Raw genomic sequence first — 17853 nt, forward strand, 5'->3', positions numbered from 1 at the left:
ATGAATAATGAAATTGAGAATAAAGATACAGGAAACTGAGCATAGCTAAGTTCTCCCAACTCATTTATTACTACTGTTCCCAATTCCTCACAATTAGAAACCAACACAAAAATACAGATTAGAAACTCCACGCTTATTCAGACCTCTATCGCTTTTACTTATCCAGCAGCTGAATTCAGGTCATGCATTTTAGGCAGTATATAAAATGCCAGCAATAAACACAAAAGACTAGACAGACTCTTTGTTTTGTTACAGAACTAGAAGTCATGCTTCAGGGACATGAAATTGGAAGAGTGGAAAAGTTTTTTTTTTGTTTTAATGATACCACTATAACTACTGAAAACTAAGATTTTTGTCTTATGAAATATCTGCAAGACTACCCTAAAAAGTCTTCCCATTTTAAAAAGTAAAACTGTACCCATAAAATACCACTCCATAAGTTTTTTCACACAAAGCATGTGTAAAACTTTGTCTATGAAAACTTGATAAAGTTATTACAGTCTCAAAAAAGGATTCCTTAATAAAGCATTTCCCCATAAAACACCTATTTTGCTAGTCCCCATCAATCTACCCCCTACTCTTTCCACTGAGATGACTCCAACCCCTCTACATTTATCAATTTAAATTCCTTGTTTGGCCTAACATTTAAAATTGCCAACATTCAAAAGACTGTCCCACAACAACACTGGTATTTTCTCTCATTAATCTACTTCACTCTAAGTCTGCATATTTCTAAGTTTGCATATTTAGTATAGTTCAGTATCTGATACTGAACTTCCTTAACTGGAAAGGGAAGTCTTAAGGGAGATCTTGAGTAACTGTGGAAAAGAAGCATGAACTGATCATGCATATGTATACAAATTAATAAAACAAGTATTCTTCATTTTTAAGAGATGCTCACTGAATTCTACTAAAATAGCTTTAAAAAAGAAATCTAAGCTACATGTATTCCATAGGTTGTATTTAGATGCATATGAAGGGCACAGGTGCGAATGGCATTGGAATGAACAGCAGCATGACAAATTCATTTCTACTTTTCTCACTTTCAACTTTTTCAACATTTCAGTGTAAGCATACAGAAAGTGCTCCATTTAAGGCAGATTGCTAGTTATCAGATTCTAAGGCTCTATTATGCTAAATTAAAAATTGAGATAATAAAAGATACTAAACCCATTAAACTGACATTGACAAATTCTGAACTGTCTTCTATTACCATCTGGTGGTGAAAGTAAGTTACTTAGAAGCCTTGTAGTCCTTGAAGCGCAAGGTTAGAAAGTGTCTGAGATGTGCAAGTTGTAGGAGGAGTGAAAAACTGAAGCAAATCTGTACTAATTAAACACTACTGGATCATAATACACATAATATTTTGCCCAAAGCTGTAGGGTGGGGCTTTTTGATTTTAAAAGCTAGGAATAAGTAATTGTACTTATCTCCACACTATTTCTATTACTACTATTTCATTTTTTCCTTTTAAATCAGTATTGCTTTTTTAGGCATTTCTCTTGACCACATACACAACACCACACATACCTAGAGAGCGCACACATAAAACTCCCAGGACTTTTGAGCCCAAACTAGCAAAAGCAGCATTACATGCAGTTGAAATGAGTTTCTTATAAAGAAAAATTTTACTTTAACATTAATTTAGAAAATTACTAACAGAGGGTCCAATTTTACTCATTTTACATTATAAAGGACACATCTTCAATTATCTGATATGGACTCAACATCTATAACAACAGTTACTTATTCAGCATTTAATAAGCCGGAAGCTTGGACTTTGTGGCTGGTGAAAGTGGATACAGGGCAGTTCACATACTCGGTATACTTACAACTTGAGCTTACCTCAAGAGGCATTAGTCTAATTAGTGTTGCAAAGCACTGAGTAGCCATAAAACGTACACTGTCTGTCTGATCACTCATTCTACCCAGAACTGGAACCACTAGAAGAACAATGTACGGAACAATACCAACATCTAGCTGCTCCATTACACCTGGATCAGTTATTAAGGAAATAGTTTTTACCAGTTCAGGATTGTCTGACATCAATATATTCCTGGCAGATTTCACACTCAATATGTAAGAGTCATAAATACATTACATTCAGATGAACAAGATTTCTACTAACAAAGCCGGCGGGGGGAATGTCTGATCTACCCAGTTACATTTAGCCCAGTGAATTCCATGGTTTGAGAAACTGAATTACCTCCACCAAAACTTCATTTGATAGATAAAATAAAGGCAATGGAAATGAAAGTTTCTTCTGTTTCTTATCTACAGGAGAAAAATAGCTTAACATTTTATTTCATTCCTCCTCCCATTTTTTTCAGGCAACAGTTTTTGTTCCCCCAAATTATGCAACTGCAAAGAGGTTTCTGCATTTTTGAGTACTCAAGCAAGGATACATGCAAGTGCTTCAATTGCACCTTCTTGTTTGGTGTTGTCATCTATTGCTCCCAACCACGGTAGAACCTTCTCTAGAAAGATATTCATTGTTTCCATGGTAGCTATTTTGCTCATAACACCTACACAACGAGCAGCCATGTGTCTCACTGCAGTGCTGGGATGTTGAAGACACATGTAGAGATGAGGCAAATGCTGTATTAACTGAATAGAAGAGAAGAGTGGGGAAAAAAAGGCTAATATGAGTTATAAACAAATTACTTTATTATTTTGAAGTAAACAGTCTTTTTAAGTCACTGTTGCCTCCCAAAGAACGCTTGAAATGGCTCCTTAAACAAGATCTAATTGTTTAGAACCGAAAAATTGTTTCGGAAGAAAAAGACAATTGAATTTTGAATAAGTATTACTCCCCAATACAGTTAAAATTCAGAAAGCAACAAGATGTTTAGGGTTTTAGTCAGAATGCAATTTAAAGAAGCCCTTGATAATTAAGGAAGTGTTTCACACTGGAAGAATACAGTACTAAGTACTCTGAACTTTTTATTAAAAAAAAAGAATTATTGCTTAAATACAGATAGATAGATTAAAGAATTCCTTCCAGCTAGCAAATTTGTCCTAGATTCATCCCATTTATGTTTAGGCAGACGAATTAGCCATGTTGGGAGTCTTATTAACTCTGTGTGACAAGACAGACACCCAGAAGGAAATTCTTATCTTCCCAAGGGGATACGTGTGTACGTACATGTCTTTTCTGTGTCAACACAAATACATTTTTATGTCAGGTATCTTAAATGGATGGCCAGGTTTTTCCTAGTGTGGAAGTCCCTAAGTATTAGCTTTGATGAACCAATTCCACCCTCTTTGACTTGGTGATTTTTTTTTTTTTTTGAAACCTGTATACAATGTTAGCACCCCCAGAACCGATCTACACATTAACTACACACCATATATATAGGTATATATATAAAAATACATGTATATATAAAGAAAAATCTTTCCATGTCATATGCTAAATTCATTCACAATCACTTCAGTATTTTACTAAAATAGATAAGAAACAATTCAATATGTTCCATATGAATTTTCTCCATCTGCTCAGAATTCTACAGCCGTTCCTTATGCTCATCCTTTCCCATCATATCCTTTCCAGACAGAGTTCTGGCCTACTTATTCCTTTGCATGGGAGCCTTTTCGTATATTTTTATCATCCTGTTGCCCTTCTCTATGCCTCTTCCAATGCTACTATATTTATTCTGAAATACAGTACTGCAGATAGGCTAGTACTAAAAATTGTATTCAGATGCAGGCATAATGGTGACTTGCTTGTTCTGTTTCTTTCTTAACTATTTTTTTTTTTTAACCAGTATTTTACATTCAGCTGATACTTTTGCAGAACTATCCTAACTCCAGGATCTCTCTCCTGAGTAGAAATAGTTAGTTCAGAGCCTACTACTGCGTATAAGATGTTAAGTCTTTTACATTGAGTGGTGGGTAAAAAGAAATAATTTAAGAAATTAATCAAATCCAGTCTACTTGGGGGTAACTGAAGTCTCCCTTAACTCTTGCATTCCCTGCACAGGGAGCCTGTCTGTTCTCCAGGTTTAGGAAATCTGGAATTAGAATAAAGCAGAGTTGATATGCTGACTTCAGTGTAACACAGTAGCATAAATATTATCATAACTCAAACTTTGGACCCAATCTTGTTTGGGCATCTCATCCAGAAAAGGGTAGGCCAAGTCTAAATTGTAGGTAGGTGTTTGCTGTTGTGGTTTATTCTACAACCTGCATAAACAAATACAGAACTTAACAGCCTATAGGACATGGGGGGAAAAAATAGCTTTGAAGTGTAACAGCTTAACTGCTGACGATAGAAGGCTATGTTTTCAGCTTATCAAGACTAGGATACAGGATTTGGAGAACAGGCAAGCTAGCAAGTGCAATAAAAACACCATTTGAGCAAAATTAGAAAAACATCTAAAAAGAAGCCTTACAAAACAAAGATTTAAAGCAGTGGCAATGAACAGACTTAATTGCTTCATACAAAAGCTGCTTTGGAATATGATTACCAGAGGATGTAGCTGAGTATCCATCGAAGCTGCTGTTGTTTCAAAAACCTGTAAAGAATTTACTAGCTCCTGGGCAGGAGCATCTCCTTTTTCCAGTAAGGACTTTCGGTCTGTTAGAAACAGAAAAGGTGTTCAGTTTAAGACTGACATACTGCACCCAGCCTACCAGCCCCCCCAGCTTAAATCAGAAGTGTAATTACCAAAATTATTTATGTGAATGTTGTTCCTTAATGAACCAACCATAGCATCCCAGAGATGTGGCAATCCCGTTGCCATTTCAGCACCAAAATGTTTAGCTATAGTAGATAAGGCAAATTCAGCTCCTCTTCTCTGTACAACATAAGGTTTCTGAGCCTAGATTTAAACAATTTAACAAAGTAGTGAGGACAGGTACAGTTAAGAATAACAATTATTTTCAAGGAGGCTCCCATTGTTATATAGGCATTCAATTCCGATTGTGTTTATAGCTACCTACAACACATTTGCTGGTTGATTTTTTTCTTTGTAAGTTATTTATTTTTTATACAGCTAAAAAATGAAAGTATTTTTATAGCAGATTATTTAAATCCTATAAATTTGGGGATTTTGGTGACACAAGCCCATTTCAGCAACAGATTTTCCAACTGGTTCCAGTTCCAGAACCTCAGACACTGCCAATATAGGGGACACCAAGAACAGTAGCATGCTAGCAAAACTTCCCAAAAGCAGTATTAAGCCCTTTCTCTTGCTCCCACCCTCTTGGGAGAGGAAACTGATGTTTCAGTGGAAACAAAAAAGTGGAACTGATAAAAATCACTTTAACAATTAAGAACAAAATCCACAACACCGTTTAGGAATCACAGTCCTGACTAGGATCTTACTAAAACATGCTGAAGTTTTATATGAATAAAACAGTAACAAAAAAAGCACATCAGGTGTGGAAGTCACACGTACATCCTAAAGCCAGTCATATTTCAAATACTGTTTTTAATGCTTCAGAGCTTCCATTGTGCATCAAGACGACCAACACTGACATGGGTAATGGGACACAATCACAGCACAGTTTGTGGAAATCCATTTGCGTGGATTTATATTGAGATATTCATATCCTGTGCTAAATGTAAAATATTTCAGGAGTATTAATTTTCTCAATGACACACTGAAGATTTAAAACATCATCATCATCTAACATATGCTACTTGCATCACAAAATTTTACGTCAACTCAGTTCTCTCATGAAAAGATCCTGGACATCCCTATTATAATGCTGTCAACTCCAGTGAATTCAAGCTAATGGAAGGGAGGGGTGGATGTGCAGACTGCAAATGCAAGTTTTTGAAGTTTACCTCATCAAGTTCTGTAGGAATGCTTCCACTACTGCCAGTGGGGAGATCTGCAATTGGGGCTTTTGGAGCTTTTGGAGTAGGACCTCGCCGACTTGTGATGGCAAAAGCAGCTTTCTGATGTCTGTACAGTGTAATTATTCCCCTGTGCTTAGTAACTGTATGATGCATCCCGTCTTTATCAGAGTTGGGCCCTAAAGGAAAAGAGAGAATAGCTGACAATTTAAGCTGCAGTTTAAAACGTAGGTGGAAGTGATAGCTACCTACAAGTCATCTGCAGATCTCAATGTGCTGTAAAACAAAAAACATGTCATCGTCCTCAAGGATGGAAAAAATTTAAGTACAGAGTAGAGTTACTCTGTTAAGAGCACATTACAGACTTGGCAAGAAAATCTAAGTGTGCAAACTGCCACATAAATTCTTATTCAGCAAGAAATACAGATAACAAAACGTCAGTCAAATATAAAAAGTTTGCACAAGTTTTTTATATAAAAACACATTATGTCTAAAGTTTAAACAAATTTATGTTCTGTCTCCTTTACAAACAGTTCAAGACTTCTATCATGATATAACAGCAGATGCCATCAGTATCTTTGGACTTCTTGATGTTTCTGTTTATGCTAATAAGCTTAATTTTCAGTCAGATATGAATGTTATTCTATTTTGAAACAAAGGAGAACACGTTCATTAACAAAAATTAAAATGTATAATGGTCAAACCTTAAAGCAGGTTAGAATCTTTGAGAGTATTAAGGTCTTAATTTGTGTTGTTCATTCAATCCATACATTTTTAGCAAGGGACAGTCATTTAAAGAAAATCCATGACCATAGCGTGCACAGGATTATTTGTTCATTTCGAACACTGTCCTCATCTTTTGTTATCTTACTATTAGCCTCTGGAACATAACACAAGTCAGACATTTTTCTAACAGCCTAATTTCCAGACTGATTCAATTGCAGTGAAAAGCTTCATAATACATGTAAACGAAATGTGATCATAAGTGGATAATAATTGAACAACAGTAAATAACTGAAAATTGGAACAAAAGTCTTTTATACATAGTTTCTGAAAACTATACAAATCATTAGTTGCACACACTGTGTAGTTTAAGATACCTAAATGAAATAATTACTAATAAATGAAGACTCAGTTGCTGGCATTTTAAAAACACTGAAAAAAAAGACTCACTTGAATACTCATTTTAACAGTTCAGAGACAAGCAGGCATATTTTAAGAATCCTGGCTGTCTTAGATATCATACCTTTTGAGTTTTCATGGCTACTCTGAGGCTGTGCAGGACATGCTGCTAGTGGGGTAAGATGTGGATCCACACAGAGGGAGTTGCAGAGATTTTTTATAATCTTTGAGTTGGGACAAGGAGACCTTGTTGTACACTGCTGAAGTAACTTCGCTATACATGAAGCCACATAGTTTTGTACAAGTGTATTCTCCTCTTTTTTGATAGCTTCCATTAAAGGTTTTATAACAGGATTTAGCTTTTCTGGAAGTTGCTGCAAGTTCACAACTGCACATGCAGCAAATGTATGGACTCGCAGATGCAACACTTGCCATTCTTGATTTGTTTCTGTAACAGTCATTTGGACTTGTTGTCGTTTACTGTCCAACTGTTGTAGAATTTTAGGATTCAAAGTAAAGGATGATGTCACTTCATTGAAAACAGAAGTAACCTAATAAAAAGGAAGAAAGAGTTACAAATCTGTTTAATTTACTGTAAAATGGGATTTCCTCTGAAAACCACGGTTTTCATGACAGAACACGAGTCACTTCACCCAGTATTATCATCTCCATTTTTCCAGCAAATACTAGGAAATGCTCCAAAATGTAGTTTCTGGAATCCTGAACTGCAGCTCAAGGGGAAAAATCAGGCATATTATAAACATTTCAAGTCTAGATTTCCAAAGCTAAAAGAGGAGCTTACGTACTCCTCCAAATTTAGATTGTCCTATATCCGCCAGATATATCCAGATATTCTGGCAATACATAAGCACATGACAGATAAGCAAAGGAGAATACGCTATGAATACAAGAGGCCAGAAAGGATGTGCAAGGTCCCGTGCATGAAGAAGTTGTTTCTAAGCTGATTTTCTTTTGAGGAAAGAGACTGGGATAACAATCTAAGGAAAAAGTCAGCACAACACAGTAGTTGCAGGACTTGCCATATCCTCCCCCACTCACAATTGGCTGACTACTGTTGCTTAATTCTTTCACAGGAAACAGGTTAAAAGCAACGTGGAATCATGGAAATGCTGAACGTACTCTACTGATGGGATAGTTAGGCTCCTAAGTACAGGAAAGATGACAGCTCTTGAGAGGGTTAGTCTGAGGGGGGTTTTTTTTGTTGGTTTTTGCCTTGTACTTTTAGATGTTCTGGTCAAGTCTTTCAACTCAGACTTGTACTGCTTCATTCTATAGATACGTCAAGTTCTACTCCACATGACCTTGATGACTGGAATGACCAAAGGATGCAAAAAAAATATGAATAGCAAGGAGCAGCACAGAGTTTTTACATGTAATGCAGTACTATAATGCAGCGTAGGTTTGGTGTCTGTATTTCAAGAAAACCTGAAGAGGTAAAAAGGGTGCCAAAGACAGCCACAGAAAATAGCAAGTAGTGATGGAATGAGTCTTCTAATCCAGAATGGATGTCTTTTGAAAAAAAACACGCACTGGTCAAGCAGCCCTATTACTAGACTCAAGAGTAAACAGTTGAGGTATATGAAAACTCCTGTACTTCACAGACTAAGAGCTCACATGATTCTGTCTGACTTTACCTTGGGAATTTACTCATTTTAGATTGTAGCCATAATCAGACTGGCTGCCAAAATTCCCTCAGCCCATATACACAGTTATCTATAACTTTAAAGATATGTTGAGATTTCCAAGTTAAGCTACTGCATATTACTACCTAAGTACTACCATCTGAGAATTTCAAGATCCATCATACTACAGTCATCATGGCCATAACAGTACAAACGTAAGCCTTCTCTTATTCTTACTCTTATCCTCAGCATCCCAGTTGCATACACAAACACATCCAGGATCTTAATCCCCCTCCTCCCCCGTCCCAAGCTGCACCACATCCATCACCATTCCTTCACCCCCCCAAATCTACACACGCCTCCCAGCCCAATCCCCTTTTGTTTTGCAGGCTCTCAAATCCACAAGCTCTTCATTGACATCCTGCCTCATCTGTCCATACTCATCTTTCTCTCTGCTTAAGAAGCCAGTTTGGGGTTGGAAAAAAGACCACCTTTTAATTTGTTGTCCCAACATTATCAGCTCTATTTCTGCTTACAGAGCTTTTTGTGTCAAGAGCTACCTTTTATTATCACATCTAACTCTGATGTTTTCAGATTAAAAGAGACAAAACAACTGAACAGCTGGAAAAAAACCCACTTTAACATGCTTGGAGGGTCTGGGGGGAGAAGTTCTAGAATTTACACAGTTTATTTACTAGTCTTTTGACAATGGTTTTGAAGGAATTCCAGCCTGCTTTGTTTTCTTCTGTGTAGATTTCAATAGTGAATCAACACCTGAATCAGAACACTGTCAATTTTTTCTCCTGTTAAGTATCTACCTTGCATTCTACTCAATTTTTGGCATAGTCTGTAAACACCACAGGGGAAGCGGTAAGTACCTATTACATACCTCATGTCAAAGGATGTGTAAAGTCACATTATTTCTGAAAGTTACTGGCTGTGTAATAATTATTCTAAAGATGTATTTCAAGACAAAAATAGATTGGAAGGAAGAGCAGGCATGCCTCTACTTACCAGCTCATTAGCTTGATCTATTGTAAATACACTGCAGTTTACTCTGTTTCCAATGTCAATGTGTGCATCAGCTAACAATGAGATGAGTTGTTTACATTCATTCTGCATTCGAGTAAAAGGAACAGCAATTTCATCATAATAGAGGTGTTCAGAAAGGACCCCAAGTAAACGAGGTTGCACACAAATGGCCACAGTTCTACACTCCTATAACAGGAAAAGACATAATTTTTATTTCTGAGTAATCACAATTTCTTTTGTTCAGTTTTGGGCACTAAACAGTGCAATCTAGCTACAAAAATCCAGTTTCCAGAGGGACCATTAACATTTGTAACCCAGAATATTAAAGATTATGAACAAACCCTTCAGTCTGCCACTAGAATGGAAGTGATAGTGAATACAGGGAAGACAGTCATGCTAAAAGGAAGCATTGACCTTAAATAACCTGCATCTTGAGAATAGTTATTTGTAGAAGAAATGTGAACGTATTTACTGATTCATAGTTCTGACAGTTGGCTTTTAGCTACCAAGTAATATATTCCTTCATTGTCTAACAATCAAGATTTTAGTATTTAGATGTATAAATACCATTTTAGCTTATCAACTGAAATTTTATTTCAAGCTAAGTAGCAGACGACAAGCTGTGGATTAAGATAGTAAGTAAAATTTATTTTTACTGCAGAAACATCCTACCTTTTGCAAGGCTGCCCACTCACAGATTACTAATGCAACACTAATCCTCTGCAAGGCAGATTTAGAATTCAAGTGGAAGAGCAGTAGCTGAGCTAATGATTCAGCTGGCTTTATTTCTTGAATAACAGTATTTACACCTGGGTCACAAATGCAGCAACAAAGTGCTCCCAGCAACCTGACAAAAGGAGAAAGAACAGTCACTTCAATGTTACAATTGCTTGGCAATTAATGATTCAAAATGAAGATGCCAAAAAAGTCTACATAATGAGATTTTGGCAAAACCACTATATAACAAAAAAGATAAATTGCTTTTAAGTATTTTTTCAGATTTCCAGTAAACTGACTTTGCTGCCATCATCCGAGCTCGCATGACAACATAATCCCTGGTTGCTGGATCTTCTGCAATGCTGTCTGCCCCAGCAATATATTCCTGAATCACTTCCTTATTCTGGGTTTGACCTTGACGCAGTTTAGCACCTGCCTTTTCCTACGGAATAAAGTTGGGAAAGGTTGAAAGTAAATGTGTTTGTAACAGGAAAGATTAATTCATATTCCATAACATTTCCAATAACCATCATACCCTGCAGAAGTTAGACTAAGCCAGAACATTTCTTGGATAACAGACTTCTTAAAGTAGTTAAACATTGTAAATCACCTCTCCATTAATAGTATTCTATGGTCCTATTAAATGTATGATATGGTTCCTTCACTGTAATATTAAAACTAATACTCAACATACAGCTGATAAACTGAGTCCACACAGAGGAAAAAGGAAACCTCTTTCAGCATGTTTTCAGAAATCATGCAATGCTTGTAGACTTAACTCAGTCCTGCAAACAGACGGTTTTGGAACCATGATGGTTATGGAACCATGTAAATAGAGACTTTATAAAGTATTCACAGGGAGCATGCTACATGACAGAACTTTGAATTCTCATGGATAACCTGACAAGAACTATTTTCTTCTAAAGACTTGAGGTTTGTAAGATAGGTTACATTTAGAGTTGTAGAAAGGCACCACCACTCCCCTCTAACACCTTTAGAATGTGTCTTTACATACAGCTAATCAATTTCCTACTTTCCCCAGACCAGTTAGCAAGGTCACATTTCACTTACTTTTGATCTGGTTTTTACTTCTAGCAACATGTTTAAGTCAATGGGCAAATGAGACGGCTGCATCATTAAGCAGAGCCAGGCTCCCATCCATGGACAAGCAGCTGCAACCACATACTGTACAGACGCCTTGTTTAACAGTTCCAGCCATACCTTGGGAAAGAACCATAGTGGAAATCATGACACATTTGTATGTGGTCTACGAAAGATCATATGTGTGCTGATAAACTGTAGGAACCATCCTGTTCTCCTTCACTCTACAGTAAAGCATCAAATAGGCTAACTACAAAATAATTAACATGAACACACTATTCTTTATCTGCACAAAAGTCCAGAGGGTATGAAAGAGCAGGATACACAAACAATATATATCTAAGTCGTAAGTCATGCAAATACCTTGTGAATAAGATCCAGAATTTCTTGGTTGCTTTCTAAGATACAAAATTGAAATATGTGCCTCAACATGTCTTGCAGAATTGGAGTCAGCCACGTTGAAGAGCTCTGAAACAAGGATATCATATGATCAAGCAGATTCCAGTATGTATCATAGTAAAACACTAATAACTAATTCTTACCTGGTCTTGAGTAGACAGCAGTGTGAATAATGTTTCCAGTGCTGCTTTTCGCACAGAAGATATAGTATGATGCAAGAACGGCCACACACGTGGAACCAAAACTGTGAGTGATTGCTGAATACTAGTACATGAAGTGGAGATGTAGAGACAGTGACAGGGAAAAAAAACAAAACACACAGAGCTAAGTTAATTTTGTTTATCCTCAGTTATAAAGTTTTATCCAAAAGAAAGATTTTTAGAAGAGTATTATTTATCACAAGCATATGCTTGTGATTTTAAGTGAAGGATCAAGTTACTACAGCTTAAACATTTAAAATAGTTTGAGTCAATATCTTTTTTTCAGGAAAATACTGTTTTTTCTTACTGCTATAAAGAACTAGTCAATTCAAGCATGTATTTTTACCACGTTGTTTCCCAGATTATACTTTGGGCTTTGTTCAGCTATTTAGAAAAAAGTTTTTTTGTTTTTGTTTTGAATTTACTATTAGGCATTTATGAGTTTAGAAATAGTTAAAAACAAGCTCAGATCTTTTGTGCATGAACTTGCACATCAACTGATGCAAGTAGTACATGCTGAATTAAAGATGGCATTAGTGACAAAACTTCATTCTTAATTTTGGATTTGGGCAAAAACAAGCTTTCAGTGACAATCATATAGTATGAGAAAGATTAGATGTGTAAAGCATCTACTTAAGTGCAGATGCTATGAGTTTACCATGTGTATTATGAAAAATGTTAACATACTAACATGCAATTCCTTTAATCTGACAGTCCCAAACAAGAGGAACTAGGCATTGTCTTCAACCAGTCACAGAATTACTGGTTGTACTATTGATGTGATTTTCCAGTTTGTAGCTTTCTTTAGAACTGTTCCAATAGTAAACTTCCACATGTACATGCATGTGTTTTAATGTACACAGTTTGCTCTCTTGTTTGGAGTTTGTCAACAAGGAGCAGACAAACAAGAAGTTTGCGGGCAGGACCACCATATGAGTGGAGCAGATATCCTTCATTAAAATACCCAAGATGAAGGGGGGGGAGGAGTCACATATAAACACTGTCTAGTACCTTTTAATTATTTTCTTGCCTTTTACTAACGTCATGAAAATAGAAGCACTGTCCTAACCTTCACTTTAAGGAAAAGCAAGAGTAAAATTAAAATACTGATTTAAATGAAGCATCTCCTTGGCACATGATTTGAAAGCAACTTTGATTATTCCAATTTGAAAATAACTGGACAGTCAAACCTGCAATACTGAAGCAATACTAATTAAAAAAGTTACCTGCATTTGCGGACCTGAGGATAAGTCAGAAGGGAAGAAAGAAGGATCATGATACTGTTTGTGGAAGCTGTCAAGTCATCCAATTCCAGAAGTGCATCCCACAAGGTATTAAGAATAAAAGGGACCTACACAAATAAGCAGAAGAGGTTATCGTTAAAAAAAAAAAAAAAAGGAAAATCCAAGTGCTGCCTCTAAGTGTTATTTTCTTCACTCAGACCAAAGGTGAACTTTTCAATTAGAACTGATGGAAAACAATTCAGTCACCTTCTGAGACTGAAGTTGGACCAGGCTTTCCACTACTGGTACTAAAGATGCTGCAGCAACAGCTCGGACATCATCATCCAGATCTTGGAGACCTTCAATTATTGCAGGCAACACTTTAGGCAATAAAGTGTTGATCATGTCCTGCCAAAAAGATTAAAAGCCTTTTTAAACTTAAAAAGCATATAATGCCCCAGACAACTAAGATGTACACTGAGTACGTGAATAAACCTGTTTGTTATATAAAACAGAAGCTACAGGTCCAAGACTATAATCTAAATATTGTAAACTACCATTCATGAAGTAAAACCTAGGTTATAAATTTGAATGAACTGTAACTCAGCTCAGTTTTAGTGTAAACAAAGCTCAGTGTTTGCAGAGTAATACTGTGAATAGACTAAACCTCTTGCAGCACTCAGCTCTGTTAACCTCGCACATGAAAGTATCGTCAAAACCAGGCAAGCATAGCCTCTATTTATGATGTTTTGTGCAAGTAACTTATCAAGTTACAACAGTACAACTTTGCTGTATACTTGCAGATTTCTGCAGCCTGGATATAAAAATGCAGTCACACATCTTATAACCCACATGAAGCTGCAGTGCAAGCAAACTTGCTTTATCATACATACCTATTGTTCAGCCACATCCTCAACTTTGAGCAGAGCTTTCTGTTCCAAAGCTCTCTGCAATTTGTCATGAGGGTTATTACCTGACGTACTGCCAAAGCGTACTTTATTCCTAGGAGACCACCATGTCTCACTTCCCACTGTTCTTGTGTAAGCAGCTTCAGGAGAACATCCACAGTTTTATGAACTCCAGACTCATTCATATGTTTCAATACTACTCCCAAAGTCTGAGCACAAGTCTCACGTACCGGTGCTACCACCTAGGATAAAGTAAATAATAAACCAGGTATTTCTGTATGAAACTTGACTTAGAAAGAAACCAATACGCATAGAGTCAGATGACCAAAACTGCTATACAAACAAGGTGAAATTTATGTATTGGCTACTTTGTAATAAGCATCTGTGAGCAGTTACAACAGGCACATGCAGTAGCACTGTACAAAGCATAGTTGACCTGCTGCAGTATTATCTCCTGCAGAAGCCTGCTGATCTACCTGTTCACTCAGAGACAACTTACTTCATCTGAAACAAAGTCTCCAAATCTGTCTAATGCAAACACACAAAGAAGTCTAATAACCAAGTCTTCTAGCCACTCCTGATGCTGCTGAATCATCTGTAAAGAGAGATAAATTGAACACCTTGACTATTTACTCATAAAGGATTTCTGATATGCTTGCTGTAGCTAAAATTTATGTAAAAGATATGACAACATATGTTTAAATTGACTGAATATAGTCATCTTGCACAGACAGTCAAGGCAAAACAGTCAGCACTAATTCAGCTCACCTGGCTTATTAAAAACTTCATAACACATAGCACCTTTATCAAAATGCTAGAGAGCACCTTGTAAGGTAGACAGGTAATTTTATCCCTACACAGCACACAAAGGTAAGGTGATTCAGATAATCAATACTGACTAATGTCAACACATCCTAGGCAAATCAATTAATATGTTTGAAGAATATTTACAAATAAACATAAACTATGAAGCAGTACTTCACTGTGGGAGACCCAGTGAAAGGAACTTGCTCTTCAGCCATGTCTCCTCCAGATTTAACAAAGCAATTTAGACCAAGCTTGTCTCGAAGCTCTGGCCTCTGTTAGAGACCCAATAGCTCTGTAACTCAATCTCGGAGCAGAAACCCCATAAAAGCTAATGCTCAGGCATCATCTTTCTGATCTCCACTGTTTGCCTCCTAGATTACCATTTCCCTTGAAAACTATCATTTTAATGAACGAAACTTTCATCATATTATGGATTTCATATTCCCATACATGTCAAAGAATTATAGCCTGCATATAGCATACACAGCAGCCTTTGAAGCTAGCCTGGAATACACATACTCTTTCTATAAATAGTTAAGAAACTGTTTAAAGTATCTTATCATTGCAGCATGTGTTGTTATTATTACCCTGCAATCTCCATGGAACAAATACTACTCCACACGGAAGCAAGGAGAGATAGCAGCTTTTGCTTTCCCTATATACGAAGTATGCTGAAGTAGCTTGATCTACATTTGATAAATGTATATCCTCATTCTTCAAAACTCTCTAAACCACAAGCTCTCCCAGCTGCTTTTACACCAGGGAAGTTGGTATGAATCTGGATGAGATTCACTATTAGTAAACAAGTTATTACTGTCAGGATATTTTTAAAAAGTGTTCTCCTTTTAAATAGACTATGTAAATACTTTTTCCTCATAATAACAAAGCAAGCAGATCGATAGAGTCCCCTTACCATTTAAGTGAATAGAATCAGATGATCTGAGACACTTCACTAGAGTTACATAATCAACTTGTCAATTCTGTTTCAGTGCACCCTTACCATGACCTGAAAATAATATTTTCTAGTATGGAAGCTAGCGTTTAATAACTTTACACACAGTCTACATATTAATGGCTGCTTATACAGTAGATTTGGTTTTTGCACAGGCCTTTTAAAAATGTAAACATTTCATCAGTGCATACAGTAGTTTCATGCAGATTATTTTCAGCAGACAAATCTCATTGTTTATATTGTCCCTGATCACCCACCTCCTGCAAAGCTTAAGTATTTTAAGAAGTCTGTTTTCTAAAACTTAAATTAAGTAACATGTTAAGACTACATGACTGGAAACTTACCTCTTCTAAAGAGCTATCTCCCATTTTACCACCACTTTTACCATGAGCTTTAAGTATCTCTCTCAGTCCGGTACCTGCACCATGTCGAACCTAGAAAAGTGAAAGAAGTCAATTTTTAAATATTTAGGAACAGAAGATAAAAACCACACTGGGTAACTGAAGCAATACTACTTTATTCTTCATAGAGACGTTTCAGGTGCTGCAGAGTTAGTAGTACTTAGTCTTGTGGGAAGAGGTAGTATTTTATTAGATCAAATCATATACTTACATACTAATCTGTCCAAAACCAACCTGTTTTCTCCTAAGTATTTGCCAGCCTATGGACAGAAGCAATTAAGAATTGCTTCTATTTTCTAACACAGAAGATACTATTATCATATTTGCAGTAATGTAGCCAACAAAGACAGTTTTCATTTAGTTTTACCTCACTATAAGACTAACTAGTTTTCAGAGAAAGAGCAACTAGAAGATATTACTGTTTTTAGTAAGTTTATAAGCTAAAGAAAAGCAATATTCTTATATTTCTTAAACACTTTATATTTCTCTTTATATTATATTTAAATTCCTCTACAACTCTTCATATTTCTTAAACAGTTTGGATCCCCACTGAATATTTTGGGGTCTGCAAAACAAATTTCTGAGAATTACTCTTCTGCATAGCTTACAAACCTGCCTTGCTTGGCTAAATATTAAAAAAATAAGTGAACAAGTGATATGGGAAGGCAAGTTATAGCCACTTGTATGTTCCCACCAAACACAAACAGCTAACATGCTAGGAAGCATTTTGGAAATGACAGAAGACCAGTAGAAAGATGTGCTACAGACACACCTGTTTCTGGTATTTTTGATATGTAACTGGACTAGTAATTGACTAATCAAGAAAAGCCCACTCAATAGATACACAGAAAGTTGCAAAGGCAAAGTTTTGAACCAGGTTTTTATTGAGAGGCATTTACATACGTTAGAGCAGAACTTACTCTTTTTTTTTTAAGGGCACTTCATATACATGCTTGTTGCTAGCAGAAAATTACTGTATTTCATTTCATGATAGTAACAGTTACGACTGAGCAGTTGGTAGGTCTGCCCTTAATCAGAATATCTTAGATGAAATGCAAGCATACACATCCCCATATGTAAAGCTAAGTGGCTGTTGGTAAAAGCTATAAGCAAGCCAATAAAAACCAGCCAGAGACCTGGTCTTAAAATCCTAATTGTTCATAATACACTAACAATTTTTTTTATTTGGTCCAAGATTGCTTATGAGTTAGTTTTTACAAGCCAGAAGAGGAAGACTTTGCTAGTTAACTTCTCAGTTTCTGCAAACACAAAACAGCAAGACAGACAAATGTATAAAGGAAATACCAGTAGTAGGATTCATCTTGCCTGACTTCAGCTGCCTATAAGCTAGGCAAGCAGTCTGAACTAGTCATGCAGGCTGCCTCTAGACACTGCAAGAAGATGCCAGAGGGCCATTTCATAAACATGTATTTTGAGGTAGTTTAACCTGTTTTTCATCCAGAACATACCGTAATAATGATTCTGTACTGATCTACTTCCTTAATTAAGATGTGTGCACCCTCTATCAAATGTACTAAGAAA

General features: G+C 36.3%; 1 protein-coding gene across 3 annotated transcripts in view; it reads right to left on the reverse strand.

Annotated features, from left to right (window-relative positions):
• Positions 1-17853, reverse strand: part of BTAF1 (B-TFIID TATA-box binding protein associated factor 1) — a 47756-nt gene that overhangs the window by 9028 nt on the left and 20875 nt on the right. For all 3 annotated transcript variants that reach the window (XM_076338800.1, XM_076338799.1, XM_076338801.1), the window contains 17 exons: positions 16255-16344; positions 14651-14746; positions 14217-14393; positions 13511-13651; positions 13247-13371; positions 11964-12084; positions 11785-11889; positions 11392-11541; positions 10620-10762; positions 10276-10450; positions 9586-9789; positions 7053-7479; positions 5795-5985; positions 4670-4823; positions 4470-4579; positions 2406-2607; positions 1846-1994 (listed from right to left, as the gene is read on the reverse strand). In XM_076338800.1, the coding sequence (XP_076194915.1) occupies positions 1846-1994; positions 2406-2607; positions 4470-4579; positions 4670-4823; positions 5795-5985; positions 7053-7479; positions 9586-9789; positions 10276-10450; positions 10620-10762; positions 11392-11541; positions 11785-11889; positions 11964-12084; positions 13247-13371; positions 13511-13651; positions 14217-14393; positions 14651-14746; positions 16255-16344 (2760 nt within the window). The remainder of the gene's footprint in view (positions 1-1845; positions 1995-2405; positions 2608-4469; positions 4580-4669; positions 4824-5794; positions 5986-7052; positions 7480-9585; positions 9790-10275; positions 10451-10619; positions 10763-11391; positions 11542-11784; positions 11890-11963; positions 12085-13246; positions 13372-13510; positions 13652-14216; positions 14394-14650; positions 14747-16254; positions 16345-17853) is intronic.

This window comes from Aptenodytes patagonicus, chromosome 5, assembly GCF_965638725.1.
Source record: "Aptenodytes patagonicus chromosome 5, bAptPat1.pri.cur, whole genome shotgun sequence".
Taxonomy (NCBI): domain Eukaryota; kingdom Metazoa; phylum Chordata; class Aves; order Sphenisciformes; family Spheniscidae; genus Aptenodytes; species Aptenodytes patagonicus.